This window comes from Condylostylus longicornis, unplaced genomic scaffold, assembly GCF_029603195.1.
Source record: "Condylostylus longicornis isolate FDR11 unplaced genomic scaffold, ASM2960319v2 ptg000044l, whole genome shotgun sequence".
Taxonomy (NCBI): Eukaryota; Metazoa; Arthropoda; class Insecta; order Diptera; family Dolichopodidae; genus Condylostylus; species Condylostylus longicornis.
Genome location: NW_026578013.1, coordinates 13,099,768 through 13,117,280, shown reverse-complemented (window position 1 = coordinate 13,117,280; position 17,513 = coordinate 13,099,768). Strand labels below are relative to the sequence as shown.

Here is a 17,513-nt window from a genome sequence, read left to right as displayed (position 1 = left end):
ACCGTTTGTAACGCTAAGAAATAACGGTCTTAGATATAGACTCAAGTGTATGTTTTTGATCAGCGTCAAATTCTGAGTTGATTTAGCTTTGTCTGTCCGTCCGTCCGTCCGTCCGTCCGTCCGAACGATAACTCAAAAACTAATTGAGCTAAGTTCACCAAATTTTCACAAATGATTTATTGTAGTAAGTGCCAGAACCCTATTTAAATTGGACATGATCGGAGTACCGGTTCGGGTAGCTGCCATACAACTTCAAAATTTATTTGGCTATATCTCAGAAACTATAAAAGTTGTGGTATTGAAATTTCACATAAACGAATATATTAGTAGGGCCAATGTGTCTCATAAAACTCGTTGAAATTACTTGGCTCCTTCTGGTACCTGCCCTACAACTTCAAAAGTTATTTGGCTATATCTCAGAAACTAAATAAGCTATGGTACTGAAATTTCACAGAAACGAATATATTAGTAGGACCAATGTGTCACACAAAAGTCGTTGAAATTACTTGGCTCCTTCTGGTACCTGCCATACAACTTCAAAAGTTGTTTGGCTATATTTCAGAAACTAAATAAGCTATGGTATTGAAATTTCACACAAACAAATATACTAGTAGGGCCAATGTGGTAAATAAAAGTCGTTAAAATTTCTTGGCTCCTTCTGGTAGCTGCCATACAACTTCAAAATTTATTTGGCAATATCTCAGAAACTATAAAAGTTATGGTACTGAAATTTCACACAAACGAATATATTAGTAGGGCCAATGTGTATGATAAAAGTTGTTGAAATTACTTCGCTCCTTCTGGTACCTGTCATACAACTTCAAAAGTTATTTGGCTATATCTCAGAAACTATAAAAGCTATGGTATTGAAATTTCACACAAGCGAATATATTAGTAGGGCCAATGTGTTTGATAAAATTCCATACAAATTAAATAGTAGTTTGGCACACACAGTATTTTGAAAAACTCACAGTACTGAAATTTTGCATAAATTAATATGGTAATACGGCAACTTAAAGTCATAGTCTGTCCGATAGTTAGTTATGGCATCTTTATTCGCACATAGGATAACAAATTCGTACGGGTATCACAGAGTTGACAAGGTCAACTCTATTTTTTTTCTCGTTTTTATATTTGAATTTAAAAATTTTATTTCTAAATAGTTTTATATTTTTTGAGATTAACATAATTTGTCTACTTGAATAATAGAATATATATGTATGTGGTAGTTAGAACTGATGGGTTTCAAGAAAAAAATTATTTTACTTAATATGATATAAAATGAACCTCTTGGCTCATATTATGTACGTAAATAATCTTATAATAAAAATTCGTACTCAATTGATTCCAATGTTCAATACAAAAAATAAAAAATATTTTTCAAAGTCTAAACACAAGAAAAGAAAACAAAAAGTTTATAACGACAAATTAATTGTTTCAATTTAAAAGAAACTATTGGTGCTCTATAAACAACGTCAACACTGCGCAACAGATTCGGCAAATTTCAAAATCCATACAGAATGAAAATATTTTTCATTCTGTAAATATTGTACCGATGCTGTCGTTTCTCGAATATCGAATGTGCTGTAGTTGTGATGAAACCATATTTAGGAAAAATGCAATAGATTTAGGAAAATTTATTGACTTTTTTTAAAATTACAGGTTTAAATAACTACTGATGAAAATAAGGAAGCGGTATTGACGTATACAAGTTTCTTTTTTATTTAAATTCCTAAAATATTGGTTAGACACCTTTAAATTTAAATTTTCCCCGAAAAACTGATTCATATTGTTGCCTTCGAATTTAAGAAAATCTTTAAATAATAATTTTAATTCTTTTACTATATACTCACACACATAGTATACATATGTATATACCTAGAAACATCCAACATAAGAGAGTACAACAAAAGCCTTTTGTTTACAAAGTAACGAATACCAACATATTAAACGTCTTTTCATATTTATTCTTAAATTATTGATAGAGTCTATCCATTAAAAATAATTTAAAAAATTTTGAAAATAATTTTTCCGACAACAACTTAGGTAAGCTTTGTACGTACCTTAATGGCTTAATTAAATTTTTTTATTCTTCTTTTTTCTTTTTGTTTTTTTTTAGTATTTTACCTTCTTAAGCTTTTTGGTATCTTAGAAAGGGAAACAAAAAAAGGAATGTATTCTATTCGGTTTATGTTGTGAAAATCTTAAGATGTATTAGTGAAATTCATTAAAAGTAAAATTATTGCTGATTTTTTGCTGTCAAGACTTGCTTGGCTTTTAAATTTTCATAGCAAAAGCACCTTTTATTAATTACGGAAAAATTGTGTGCATGCATAAAGTCTATGACAACTTTTCTAGCAAATTGGTATAGCTGTTTTCTTATAAATGCAGCATGATTTGCAATAAAATGACCAAAACTTTATTGCAATGTACTTGCATCGATGAATACACTTTAATATTCTGTTTTTGGGATCTAATTAAGCAAAGCTACGTTCTAATTGAATTTTCATTTTATTTTGCAACATTTTCATAATTACATTACAGACAAACATGGAAAATTATGATGTCATCTAAGAAATTTTCTCAAATATGGGAGTCATGACAAAAATTTAATACCCTTTTGAATTTTCTTTTTTCATTCTTATTATTTGTTTTTTTTTTAATTTCTTTTCAAGCCCTTTTAATTTGGATTTTAATGAAGTTTTATGGGATCAGAATTAGAACTAATACCCAGAAATGATTAAAAAGTATAATAACCTTCAAATTTTGCTCTGAAATTTTATCTTAATGAATCTTACGATATTGTCCGAGACAAGAAAATTAAATGAAATTTGGGAAAGTTTTCTCTTTTTTTTGCCATGTTTTCGGATCTTTTTTGTTTTTTGATATAATATTAGTAAGCATAGAAATCAATATAGAATTTCATAGATTGTAAAAAATTTACTTTAAAAATCATTCATTGTAATGAAAAGAAATTAAAATTTAAGACCATTATAATTAAAAGGCAAAGGTCGATCTTTTAAAATTTTTTTGTAATTTATATCTTGTTTCGTAAATTTTAATTTTAAGTTGTCGTAATCAATAAAAATCTTTTTTACTAAATTAATATTAAATTTATTTTAGAAATTAGGAAAACAAAAAAAGATATCGGAGAAAAATTTTTGAGCCATGAATTTTTTACTGTTGTATTAAATTTTTTTAAAGGTCAATTAGAAAGAATGAACGCTAAAATTTTATTTTTTGTGTTAGAAATCTTAAATAATCTTCTATTTTAAATTCATAGGTTATTTTTGAATACAAAACTTCTTAACTATATTGAAAACACGAAAGCTAGCCGGAATACCATAAGAAAAAAATGTGAGAAAATTCTCAATTCCTACAACTCTATGCTCCTGTATTTTAAAAATTCACAACAATATTGTGATTACGGAACCTCTTTTGAAATTTTTTTGGTATACTTGGTATACTTTATATCAAAAGATGTTGCAAATAAAATTTTGAATAATTTACACTTTCTCAGAATTAGAATATAATTCATAGTGTTTGTAGGGTATTCCTTTAATAACAGATAGATGTAAAATGTTTTAAACAATGTGTTGTTTAAAATATTTCTAAGACATTACCTTGGCCGCAATAACCGTTTACAAATTGAAAAAAAAGAATAATCAAAGTCTTTTTATGACAGGATAGAAAAAATTATTTGTTTATGCAAATACCATTCAAAACTGTTATGGGATCGTTTGTAAGAGGAAAAAATTCATAAAATATTTTTTTTTGATATTTTGTATTTTCTTTAAAACAAATTTGAAGGACAAATTCATTTGATTATCCTTTAAAAGATTTTGTATTTGCTTCTTTCCATTACGTTTATGTAGTACATGTGAATGTGCACAACGTATTGAAATTCATAAGAAGAAAATACGCACAAAATATATTTTTGTAACATTTCAGATTCATAAGTTTTTTCCTTTTGTGACATACAGTAGATAATCAACAATTTCGACTTATAGAGAAAAATATGGGTTTTTATCTTCTCACTGGGTACAGAACGGAACCTGTAGTTAGAGAACATTTTTTGGAATCTGTAATAATATTTGAAAGATTCACAATTTGAAAACTTATGTGTTCGTTTTCCGAATATAGGAATAATCAGAAGCCAATATGAAACTAGTACAATATTAGCGTGTTAATGAAAAATTGCTATAGAAAAATTTCAAAAATAAACTCAATACAATATATTATGCGAAAATGATCCAAAAACTTTCTATGACACTTTCACGGTAGTAAAAATTGAACGGGTTCGGTAGCTGAAGTTAAACAATTCGTTTGTTTTGTCAAACTATCATTAAAATAAACACCATCGCAAAATAATTTAAATCGTACCGCATTCAAAAATAATTTTTTTTCAATTCAGAATGGGTTTTTGGAATTCATTAGAGTCTCAAACACATAAATTTTAATTGTTTCCTTTCTTCTACGTCCTAGTTTTAATTAGTATGATCGTAATTTGGCAAAATTATCATTTTAATTAAAATATTGAAATTACAAAAAATATTCTTCATTATTTATTTAATATAGGCAAGGTTATATTAGTCCGCGTTCTACTATACATTCATGATATTTTTACTTTTACATAAACATACATACATATATCTATTTGTACAACATCTATTTGTATTAATTTTATATATATATATTATACATACTTATATTTTTATATATCCTAAAGTTATGATTTTTAAAGGGTGAACTTTTCTTCTTTTTCATTTTGTTTTTACAGACATAAAACTCAACAAAGAAAAGAAAAATAAAGGAGAAAATAGCAACAAATACAAAGAAGCAGAAAAAGTCCTTCGAGTAACAGTGATAACGCAAAACAACAACAAAAACAAAGATAACAAGTCAAGAAATTGAAAATTTTCCCTCTAGAGGAATTTGCTTTGTTGTCATGTTGTTACTTGGAAAAAAAAGTCAAAAAAAAAGAAAAAACAAAAAAATAAAAAAATAACATAAAGTGAAAGAGATAGGAAGAAAAAAATATTCTTTTTCCCGTTACTTCAGTTTTTCATCACTTTTTCGTTTTCCTTTTTATAAAATTGTTGTTGTTTTTGTTCAAGATTTCCTAAATTTTGTGTTTTAATTTTTTTTTCTTGTTTTTATTTCACATATCAAAAGTGTGACTTTTATTGAAAATTGAATAACTGTAATAATAATATTTTCCTTTAAGAAGAGAGTAATTGATAATAAAAATAAGTAAATATAGAATACTATAGATGGCGATATCTACTTACATACATAATATCAAAGTTGCCGTCGGTTTTGACCACATTAAAAATGAAATTTTTCACATTCAACGTTTTTTTTTGAGCAAGAGTGTAATGTTCTATGATCTCATAATTTTATTTAATTTTACTGTTAGTGTAGGTGCTAATGCAAACTAAATTTTTTCCAATATTTCTACCTCATTTCGGGCAATTTTCTTCTCCATATATTTGTTTCTAGTGTTACAATTAAAACTCAATCCTTCATTTTGCAGAATTCTGTTGTTTTCTCAAATCTAAAGCTGGTGCAAAAAATTTGAAATTTAAAATCAAAATATTGGATATTAAATCATAATTTTGAAAATGATCAGAAATGATGTTGCCGTACTTTTAACAATAAAAATTTTTCTGTATAGTACAATTGAATGTAATTTACTCGTCTTGCAAGGTAACATATCAATTGTAATAAATGAGTGTTAATAAGACGTTTATTTTGAATGAGATTTAAAATTTCATAAATTTTTTAAAATTTTGTTGAGAAAATTGGAATTAAATGGTCGTGTCTTAATTTTTTAACATTTTCAATCAAAAAAAAACATTATTGCTATCCTTTGAACTGACTAGTATGTAGAAAATCGCACAGTTTTTCTTGTAAAATATTAAAACACAATTATTTTAACAGTTATTGTTCCATTGAACTGTTCAAAACAACTTTAGCAAAACAATAATGCATAAAAATTTGTTCTACATTAGAATATTAAGGTGATCCTCTCGAAATATATCGACGGCAACTCTAATTTCTTTGATAGATATATAAACAAGATGATTTTATGATAATATGTAATTCGGGATTTTTCTTTTTATACATTTGTATTTTATCAGGAATAATGATAAACGTTTTTGATAAAATGCTATTAAAATAAAACAAAAACAGAGAAAAATATACAAAAGTGAAAGAAAAATCACTCACTTAAGACGATCCGATCCTTTATTATTTTAGCAAAAAAAAAGAAGGCTTTTATATTATATTACAGACATAATATACTCACACAAAATACACATATTTTTTTCTCTTTCTCTTATAAAGTTAAAATATTACAATGTTAACATATTATTATGTTAAATAGTAATAATAATAATAACAATAATAAATCGAAAAAAAGAGAGAAAAATTTAATGTGCATACGAATGAATACCTACAATATCGTATGTTATTCTACATCTTAAATGTGTATAAAATTTTTTGTTTGCTTGATTGTGTATATTTTACATATGTGTTATTATAAATTCATATAGTATACATTTTGTATAATAAGTGCGGTTAAAAATGTATGTAATGATACGCAAGAAAAGTTGAATATTTATAATGGTTATTAAATTTACAGATATTATACATAATAATAATGTTCAAAGATAAATGCTTACATGCAAATATATGAAGAAAATATCTAGAAATATAAATATGCATAATATAGTGAAAGGATAATTTAAATGAATGTTGTTACATTATTATATTGATAAACCTTAATATGTATTTCTAAGGAACAAGTAGCGCGCCAGGAGCTATACTTAAACAAAATGTGTAGAAGGGAAGCTATATGCTGACTTTTTACTAAATTATAAAAACATTTAACTAAAGTGATATGTTTGCAATAAAAAATTATTTCTTAATAACAATAAAGAGATTATAATTTCGAATACAGATTGCGCTACTTGTTATACGTATAGATATAATAAGAAAACATAACAGGAAGAAAATTTTGACAAAGAAATAATGACAGGAGGAAACTATATTGTTAAATAAATGTAAAAATTAAATTAATTGTTAGTAAATTGAGAATACTCTCAAACTACACAGAACAATACTGAAATATAGCAAATTTGAAAAATTGAATCAAGGATTCGAAAAAGAAAAACTAAAATAATAAAATTATCTATCACTTATCATATAGGTTTATGTTGAAAATTGTGAAAATATTATGTAGATAGAAACAAAAAAATTAAAAAAAATTATAAAATTATTTTATTAATTAAGTATAACAATTAAACATAAATGTATGTGTGTGTGTAATAATAATTGGTATATAATATTAAATAGGATTATTATTAAAAATTTCATATGAAAAATATGAGAATAAATCCATTTATGGAAATTCCACCAGCTTATAGGATGACATCAATAGTACAATCACCATCTACAGCTGATTTATTCATGTCATCATTAACTGGTAAGTTAAAATTAACAAAAACGAGAATATAAGAAAAAATACTTCACGAATTTTTTTCATTTTCATCTTGATTTCAATTTTCTTCTGCAATTTTTTTTCCTTTATTTTTTTTTTGCATTAGAAAGCTCTTTAAAAATAATTAGAAAATGTAGAAAGATAAGTATGTAATTTTTTCATAGTTGTGTTAAAGTACCCAGCAACCCTGATGTATAACTGAATTTGAACGTATACAATGCATGACAAGTTATTGAAGTTTTAAATTTATTTCACTATCGTAATAAGAATTTCGATTTTTGTTGGTTATTTTATTCAAGAAATAATATTCATTTATTAGTCTATTTTGTATTGTTCTTAAAATATTTCATTCATATATAATAATGAACCACATACTAATCGTTGATTTATAAGCAGAAATGGAAAATTCGGATATGCTTCTAAATTTATTAATAATATGTCAGAGGTATACAACATAATGAACTTATGAGATTGAAAGTGCATTAAAGTGCACCTTATAACTATAGGAAAGAAATGGTTTCAATGTTGCCTCTAAAATAAACTCATTGGATGTAAAGATAAAATCATAGTTATAAGTAAAATATTTTTTATACCCTGCACTTCGTGAAGGGTATATTAACTTTGGTATGGAGTTTGTAACTACTTGAAGGAGTCATCTGCGGTATGGACATATATATATATTCTTGCTCAGCGTAAAATTCTGCGTCGATTTAGACATGTCCGTCTGTCCGTCCGTCCGTCCGTCCGTCCGTCCGATCGCACGATAACTCAAAAACGAATAATGCAATCGACACCAAACTTTCACAAGTTTTTTCTTTTGTGCCAAGGACGAGCCCTATTGTTATTGGACTAATTCAGACAACGGGTTCGGGAAGCTGCCATACAACTCAAAGTGTTTATTTTAAATATTTCAAAAACTAATAAAGCTATAAATATGAAATTTTGTATACATGTGTCTAATTATATACTACACATGCTTTAAAAATTATAATGGGATAGCTGCACTGGTTTGGGGTGGTTGCCATACAACTCCAAAAGCAAATTTTTTATATTCGGCAAAATAATAAAGTCAGATTCATGAAACTTGGCAGTCATGTGTCCAATTATAGGTCAGATATATTTTTGAAGTTTTAGTGGAATTACTTGACAGGTTCGGGTACCTGCCATACAACTCCAGAAGCTAATTTTAAATATTTGGAAGAATAATCAAGTCAGATTCATGAAACTTGGCAGTTGTATGTCCAATTATAGATCAGATATATTTGCGAAGTTTTAGTGGAATTGCTTGACAGGTTCGGGTAGCTGCCATACAACTCAAAGAGTTTATTTTAAATATTTCAAAAGTTAATAAAAGTACAAATATAAAATTTTGTATACATGTGTCCATTTATATTTTACATATGCTCTAAAAATTTTAATGGGATAGCTGCACCGGTTCGGGTGGCTGTCATACAACTCCAAAAGCAAATTTTTTATATTCGGCAAAATAATTAAGTCAGATTCATGAAACTTGGCAGTTGTGTGTCCAGGTATAGGTCAGACATATCCTTGAAGTTTCTATGGAATGGTTTCACAGGTTATAGAATGGTTTCACAGTTTTGAGTAATTGCTATACAACAACGAAAGGTGCAGGGTATAATTCAATCGGTTTAGACCGACTGAAACGTTTTTACTTGTTTCTTTTTTAATATCGAATATTAGGAATATTTGAAAATTACTTGTATAATATTTTTATTAGTATTGTATATTGAGTTATAATAATATTGAATATAATTTTTATAGTGACCTGACCGGGGTTTGAACCCGAGACACTTCGGTTAAAGGACCGGTGCCATAACCACTGCACCAATGGTCAGATTAAGTAAAATATTAATAAACCCGAATTGTTTGTTTATTAATTGTTTGTTGAATTGTTTTAATTGTTTCAAAATTTCAAAATAAAGATTTGAGATATAAGTGAGCGCATAACTATAAACTTAAAAATTTTGATGTAGTTACAGAATATACGAGAAAACACATTCTGTTTGGAACTTAAACACATTCTGTTTGGAGCTTTAATTAATTACTGTGAATTTGTTTTCCGATTTGATATAACCGAGCTGAACACAATATGGAAACAATAAAGAGAGCTTGTTCGTTGAGTATGAACTGTCGAGTTGAACGCCGGCTTTAGAATGCCATATAAAATTGTTTATCTTCAATGTGAATGAAGTACAAAGTATAGGAATGATTTTATTATTCCGTCCGCATTTTCTGAAATTTTTAAAAAATCATCTAGAACAAAAGCAGTTAGCAAACCACGTGCGCAAAAAAAAATTTATAATTTTATAGTGATTGCAGTGTTCTGATAAAGTTTGACTTTTTTTTCTACATAATACGGAATATAAAATATTTTTATGACCTTCAAAAAATTTGAAATACCAAAAACTTTGTTCCTTTGTCTTTTCTCTTAAATAAAAAAGTTCAACAAAATACGGAACGTAATGTTCAAAAACTTTCAGCTTTTAAAAGAGATTAAAACTATTTTTATGATTGGATAATTTATTATTAAAACTGTGCTGGCTCCTCTATAGCTTTTATTCATATTCCTGTTAAAATAATCTCGTACAGAAGAAGAGAAAGGATTCAAGATTTAAAGGGACTTGAATTTTTAAGATCCTCTTTTGTAGTTTTTTTTTCTCTCTTTCATTTCCAGAACTTACATAAATTTCTATAGTACAAAGTCTGTGTTTACATAAGAAATTTTTTCGTAAAAAAAAAATTTCTTTGTTAATAAATAAAAAATTTACTAGCTATTGTTGGAAAAGAAAATTTTTATTGCTATTGCATTAAAAGTGTTTGCTTTCCTTAAGACTAAAATAATTTTACGTTGTAAAAAATTTATTAATTTTTAAAAGTGGTTTGCTAACTAATAATTTTCAATAATACTTAAACGAAATTATAAAAAGATTAAAAGAAAAGAAAAACTTTTGCTTTCTTAGAATAATCCATGGCTGGTTAACTGAAAATTTCTAGGATGGAAAAAAAGTAATTGTTATAAGTTTTTTATGATTTATTTGGTGGGCCGATTATCGTAGAAAGTGACTAAAAAAAATATTCAAGCTAATTCATATTTCCGGCTGTGATACCTGCTTGTGCATAATTTGTCGTGCTGTTGCGAATCAAGAATTCAGTTGGTTAGGTTTGACTTTAAGAATTGTACTTCAAAAGATATTTAATAATCTAAAACAGCTGTTTAATCTACTTCCAAATTATTAGAACTATATTATTTCAAAACAGATATTGTTTGACTAATTAGGGCCGGAAATGGCAAATTATACGTGTACCGCAAAATATAAAGAATCCAATGTTATTTATTTACATTAATTGCAAATTAATGATATTAACTGTTATTAAATGACATTAACTGCAAAAGTACGAGTTAAGAAAAATTATTTACAAATGTACATGTATGACAGTTAAAAAGTAATTTTCAAAAATGGTTGTATGAAAAAAAAATTAAATCTTATGAATCTTCAGCTATAAATGTGTAATCTCTCTTAAGGGTTTAATAAATGAATAAAATATTACGTTAAAACTGTGAGTAAATCAAACATTCATCATTTAAGCATTATGAAAATTTTTCTTTCCAGTTGTTTTATTGTTACTTTTAATCATTTAAAATATCCTACAAACGTGCATTTTGTTTATAATGCTGAAAAATACAATTCTGTACTTGACAATATTATTACCAGCAACCTCATATTAGGGGCTTAGAGGCCTAACACTTACTCCAAAAATTTTTCCTCTTTCGTTTTCGTTAGTGCCAAATTTAATTTTATCGACAAAAGATTAATATTTTTCCTGTATTCCGTTATCATTTTTTGGCTTAAATCGAAAATTTAATTCTTTCCAGTGCAAAGGTGGCCTAAACGACATATTGGGAAAAAAATTTTGGGAGGGAGGGTTAGACCACTTTGCTTTTAACTCCTCATGTAATAGCTGAGTTGATTTCCAATTTCAAATGGAGGAATGATATTTAAAGCAATATTTGAAATATAGAAAAATATAAGAAAAACCAGTAGAAATGTGAGCATTTTAGATATTTTCGGAAAATTAAAAATTATTGATAATAAGTGGGGCTAAAAATCTATAAACATTTATACATTTGCGATTAAATAAAATTTTAGCTGTCTTTTTAAAAAGGTAAAATTTTCGTAATTAAATCCTCAGAAACCTCTAACGGTAACTATTAAATCAAAATTGATCCAGAAATTTTCAGGAACCCAAATATTTTCTCAAAATAAAGAACAATATTAATTTTTCCGTTCCTACAACTAAAATTTGTTATTTTTATTTAAAGCTATCATCCTATAGCGTTTGGTAATTTAACACTTGATATTTATTTTAGTTTTGGAATTAATTTTAATCTAATTATTTATTAAAAACATTTTACATAAAGTTAAGGATCTCATAAAATAAAACTATTTTCCATCATTCACAAAATAAAATTACAGTAAACCTTTTTACTTTTTTTTCTCCTTTTTTTTTGAATCTACATATCTAATATCCTTTCTCACTTTAATACTTTTTATATATTTTTTTTAATATAGGTAAGATATCTGTTAAACTTTAGAATTTAATTTCAACAACTTAACATTCTATAAAAAAAAATGAAATTCTTATTCAATGTATAATTTTTTACTTAAAACGTTACGATTACAACCAGGAGTGAAAAATCTCAAAAGGATTTTTTTATTACATTTATCTCTTCTGCTTGCTATGATGTGCTTAAAATAAATCAAGTAAGAGAGTAAGTTCGGTTTTAACGATATTCACATACGCAGTAAAATTTTGTTACAGATCTTGAGTTATTCTTAAATAATTGAATCTTAAACTTCTTTCATTTTGTGCTGCTTACTGAAACAAATTTCTCCTTTCCTTCTGTTGCATATATTTAGGAGGAATATTTAAAGAAAAACTAAGGAAAGAAATATTCCAACGTTTTGTTTTTATACGATGAAACGCATGGTTTGTACTTTACGATTGATTTTTTAAGTCTTATGCTTCGCAAATAAGGTTTAGACAAAGGTTAACTTAAGTTATTTTAAGATTTTAAAAGGAAAAAGATTAATTATTGGCTTATTTACCTTTTCAACTCATTTCCAAAATTTTTTGGAAAATATTCTCAAAACTATTAGTGAATTATAAAATTGTAGCATAGGCATTAATAGTTGAATTCTAACTGGATAGAGTAAGCCATCTGTAAATGTCAAATGGCTAATAAAATTCAACAAATGGTGTTGGTTTCTTGTCTTGCTAATTATCAAGACAAAGTTTCCAAATTATGCTGTGCTATTTCCTACTTATTGCGATTACTTTTGAATTTCCAAATCATCTGTGAAGTAGAAGAATTCAAAAACTCTTTGATTTTTATAATAAGTTTAGGTCAAGGAGCCAAGTACCAAATCAATCTTTGGTGTTTTCTCTTACAATATGAGGAAATCATCTCTACCATAACACTGGAATATTGTTAAAATTACAAAATTACATGAAAAAAAAACATTTTCCAAAAATTTTAATGATACTCTAAAATTTATATAGAGTAAGATGAAAGTGGAATGAGGAAGAAAAATTTATAAATTTTCTTTGAAATTACAGAAAAAATAAAAAAGGATTAAAGGTTGAAACACTATTTCAGCACCTTTAGCATACAAATTGAATTTTTAAATTGCTGAAATATTTTTTTTTATACTATAATTTTTTTAAAGTCAGTTTTTTTTTTCATATTATTTTGCTGCTTGTTGGCTACTTGTTTTTACTTTTTAAAGGTACTCACCTAACGTTATCTTAAAAATTTAATTCTTTCACTTTTAGTAATACAATTTTGTTTTTTTGTACAGCATCTGTTACCTTACATATTTTAAAATTTATGTAGCTATGTATTTATTTTGTACATTTGTATATATACATTCATACATACAAATTTGTTTATTCATATTATAAATTTCATTGAATTTGCAATTTTTATATTTTGACTCTTTTGCTTTTTATACATACATACAAACATTTTGTATATTACATTATGTAGATAAATATATTTACTTATTTTTATTTCTTCTTCTAATAGCAGCACCACGGTCTGGAAGCCAAAAGAAATACTTAGTTTGCTGTTTGATATGCGGAAGTTTCTCATGTCTTTTAGGGGCAATGTTTCTAGGAATATATTTTCTTATACGATCGTATACATTCAATGGTTATTTTGAAACTGTGCCAACATATGTACCTGCCGCACTGGTAAGTTTCATTATTATTTATAAAAAAAAAAACATACAAAAGAAAATAGGAATTTTTTCCATCTTTTGGAATTTTTATTTTCTTTATTTACACTTCCCCGTATATTGTATGTATGTATATTTTGGAAGCATCTGAGCGATACAATAAAATGAAAATCTGATATGGTCTTTATAATAATGGAAAGTGTAAAGAAAAAAAAATTAAACTTGGGTTTGAATATTGGCGGGAATGAGTGCATTTAAATGGTATAAAAAAAATTATTTCGTTGGTATTTTTTGTTTCGTGTTAATTTTATTTTTCTATTTAAGGCCACTTCATAGTAGTGGTTATATTGTTTCCTTGATTATTTTCTGGCAAAATTTAATTTAATCACAAAGCAAAACACAATTATATAAAAAAGAAAGGAAACAAAACAAACAAAATACAATTAAATTCTCATTCAAAGATAGTTTTAACCACTTTAAATTAAATCACGCCAATTATTTTTAAAATTTAAATAAAATGAAATTTATGAAATTTTCTACAAAAACAAACGAACATTAGTAATGAAACCTTGTGTTTTTATTGTTGTATTTTCAATAGGAAATTTTTGTTTTACTTGTTTAACATTTTCTAGCCGAATTTTTTCAACAATTTTGTGTTATACAGCATTTTTAATTACATTTTTTAATTATAGGATAATAATAAAAGGAAATGTTTAGATAACATAAATTGAATTTTAAATTTAAATAATTTTGCAATGGTGGTTTTTTAAAATGAAAAGTTATGCAAGGTGAAATAAAAATAAAATGGTTCGATTTCGGTAAGGCAACAATTTATATTATTAATATTTCTGGTGGCTACAGAAATATAAATTACGATTGCAGAGCTCTCACAGCTGAATTACATAAATCGCGATAGATCCAACTTTAAGATACAAAGACAATAATTTCGATATCCTTGCCATTCGTTCAATAATATTCTCTGTAACATGTAACGTTTATAATGTAATGTAATCTTTGTTACTACAACTTTTGTTAATACATTTTACTACATCAAACCTCCAAAACTTTGAAAGGGTACAGTCTGGTTAATTTTTGGATAATAATGTGTAGAATCGTCTCATACTGTTAAAATTTTGTTTAAAAATTAAAATTTGTAGCACAATCTTCATCGCCTAATAATATGCAAGTAAATTTTTAATTATTTTCCTTTAAAATTTCTTGTGAATTGCTATGCGAATTCTTTTTCAGTCCTCTTTCCTGCACGAACAATTTTTTTTGTGCTTTACACCAGCCCTGCATCACCCCGTGTATTCTTAAAATAGAACACGTAAAACTATTTGGCATATTTAGAATTCATAAACTTCAAATAGTTAAGGTTTAAAAAAACTGAAGGTGTAATAAAAGAATTTCAACTTTCAATTTTCATTTTTAAATTAGATAGAGTTAAACAACTTTTTCTGGGTCACAAAATGGTTTCACAGATGTCTCAGAATTGTATAATATATTTCATTCTTATACAATCCGTGTGTGTGTGTAATAATAAAGATTTACAAAATTTATGCTACGACATTTAAATTAAATTAATCGGGAGTAGCTTTATTTGTATGGTCGCTGAATGATTCTGCGTAATATAAATACGGTGTTTTGTAATATTTTAACTCTGAAATGTAGAATGAATGTACAAGGTAAGGAATGCCATTTGTTCAAACATATAGACATGCATACATGTATATAAATTAATTTGGACTTTATAAAAATTTATTGTTCAATTTAACATTCAACATAAAAATAATAAAAGAGTGTAAGCTTAAACCGGATGTTTGTCTTAATTAAGAACAGAAATTTACTGTATAAAATTTATTTATATTTATTTATGTAATAAATTTGTACCTACTAGAATAAAATATGTATATCGTAAAAATAAAATTAAATTCTGAAAATATTTAAAAATATTGAAAAATTTATAGAAAAAGTAATGTTCTGAAATATCACTAGAGTATTATGGTACTTATGATCCATTTATCACATAAAGTATATTACGTACGTGTCATGTGTAATGACTGAAAAGTAATGGTCGGAAAATATCAGCCCATTTATGACTCATTTTAATATCTTGGATTAAAACTTCAGTCACTTAATTCGGTCATTTAATCCAGTCAAATTTAATTTATTTTTTGTGTCGCATTCAAAAATTTTGTAATGCTCGACATATTCCTGAAAATTCAAGAATTTTTGAGATTTAAACTATTAATTTACATAGAATGCAGCTGGGCTCTGTTGCATCAAGATCCTATTTACATTTTTAATTATTTTATCAAAAAATTTGCAAAGTGTCTGTAGTGCGAAAAGCTAAAATGCTGAAATAAAATATACTAACAAAAAGAGTACTATTGCAAAAAGCTAAAAGGTAAAACCAAAAGTAAAAGCGGTTGTTGCTAAATCATCCAGATTTTATAATATTAATGACACAATTGAATAAATTGTTATACACCTACACACATTGTACTTTTTACAATAAAATGCATGAAACTCTGTCAACATTATCTATATACAAAATTTTTATTAATCATGGTGTATAACAATGATGTAAAACAATACACTTATAAATTTGACACCCTGTATATGACACCACCGAAAATACAAAATAATTTAAAATTGGGTGAAAAAGGTAACGTTTATTTTACTTATATAAAATGAAGATTTATTATGATAAAAATAAAAGTTAAATTTATGTACACATACGTCTGGGTATTCAGATTTATTCCAATTTATTCTCCACATACTTTATGCGATGTAGTGTAAATCATTTACCAAAAATGCATTAAACTTCCGAATGAAATTGTTCAGTAAAAAATTAAATCAGCGAAATAAAATTCCAAAAAGGATCTTGTTAACTTGAAAAAAAGATTTAAAATTAAATCAAATAATAATTATAAAAGTGTATATCACATTGTATATATAGTAATAAAGTGAAGGCGATATAGTAATTCGGAAAATCACTGAAAGGGTAAAATAATATTTAAAAAACAATTATGAATGTAAATTATTTCGATTTTGCAAATGAATAACGATAAATACCACAGCATATATGTGTGTGTGTGTAAGTTTCCTTACAATTTCTCTGAATAATGCCCTGGAGTTTCTCTCAAAATAGAAAAAACATGGAAAAAAATTAAATTAATCAATGCCACTTTCATGGCTATACTTTAATTATGTATTTTACTGCATACTTTTAGGTTACAATTTTATATCTGTTATTACAATACAACATAATTTTGAATTGAATGTAAAATATTGTGATGACCAAGCAATGTTCAAAAATTTGTTGGTATAACGAGAATTACATTTATTTCTCATCCTCTTCTACTTTCCAACTTGCTTACCTTATATGTCTACCCTGTATCATGTTTTCAAATTCTTTCGCAAGTAAGTGACTTGAAGATTGTATAATAATAACAGTAATACAGAAATGATGGTAATTTATATAGAAAGGAAAGAATTTTTATTATTTTTCAGTGAAAGAGTCAAAAACGGATTTGCATTTTCAATAAATGTACGTTTTCCAAGAAGAACTTGATTTTTAAAAGAAAATTTTTATATTTTTTTTTTGATTGTTATATTTGGAAAAAAAAATCTTATAAATTTCAACAGCTTGGTTATTTTACCTTTTTTTTGTTTACTAGAAATTTTTAGAAATCGATGAACAAAATATTGTACATTATCATTGAACTTGACAGTCGTTGAAAGAG

The 17,513-nt window shown here is 26.1% G+C and overlaps 1 protein-coding gene across 2 annotated transcripts in view; it reads left to right on the top strand.

Moving 5' to 3' along the window:
* The window catches only part of LOC129610219 (transcription factor mef2A-like), a 91,054-nt gene that overhangs the window by 23,134 nt on the left and 50,407 nt on the right, over nucleotides 1-17,513 (top strand). Inside the window, exons 2-3 of one of the 2 annotated variants that reach the window (XM_055522695.1) lie at nucleotides 6,558-7,489; nucleotides 13,614-13,780. In XM_055522695.1, coding sequence (XP_055378670.1) covers nucleotides 7,381-7,489; nucleotides 13,614-13,780 — 276 coding nt within the window. In that variant the 5' untranslated portion in view covers nucleotides 6,558-7,380. Of the gene's footprint in view, nucleotides 1-4,780; nucleotides 7,490-13,613; nucleotides 13,781-17,513 lie in introns of both variants that reach the window. The other variant, XM_055522693.1, reaches the window with a different exon arrangement.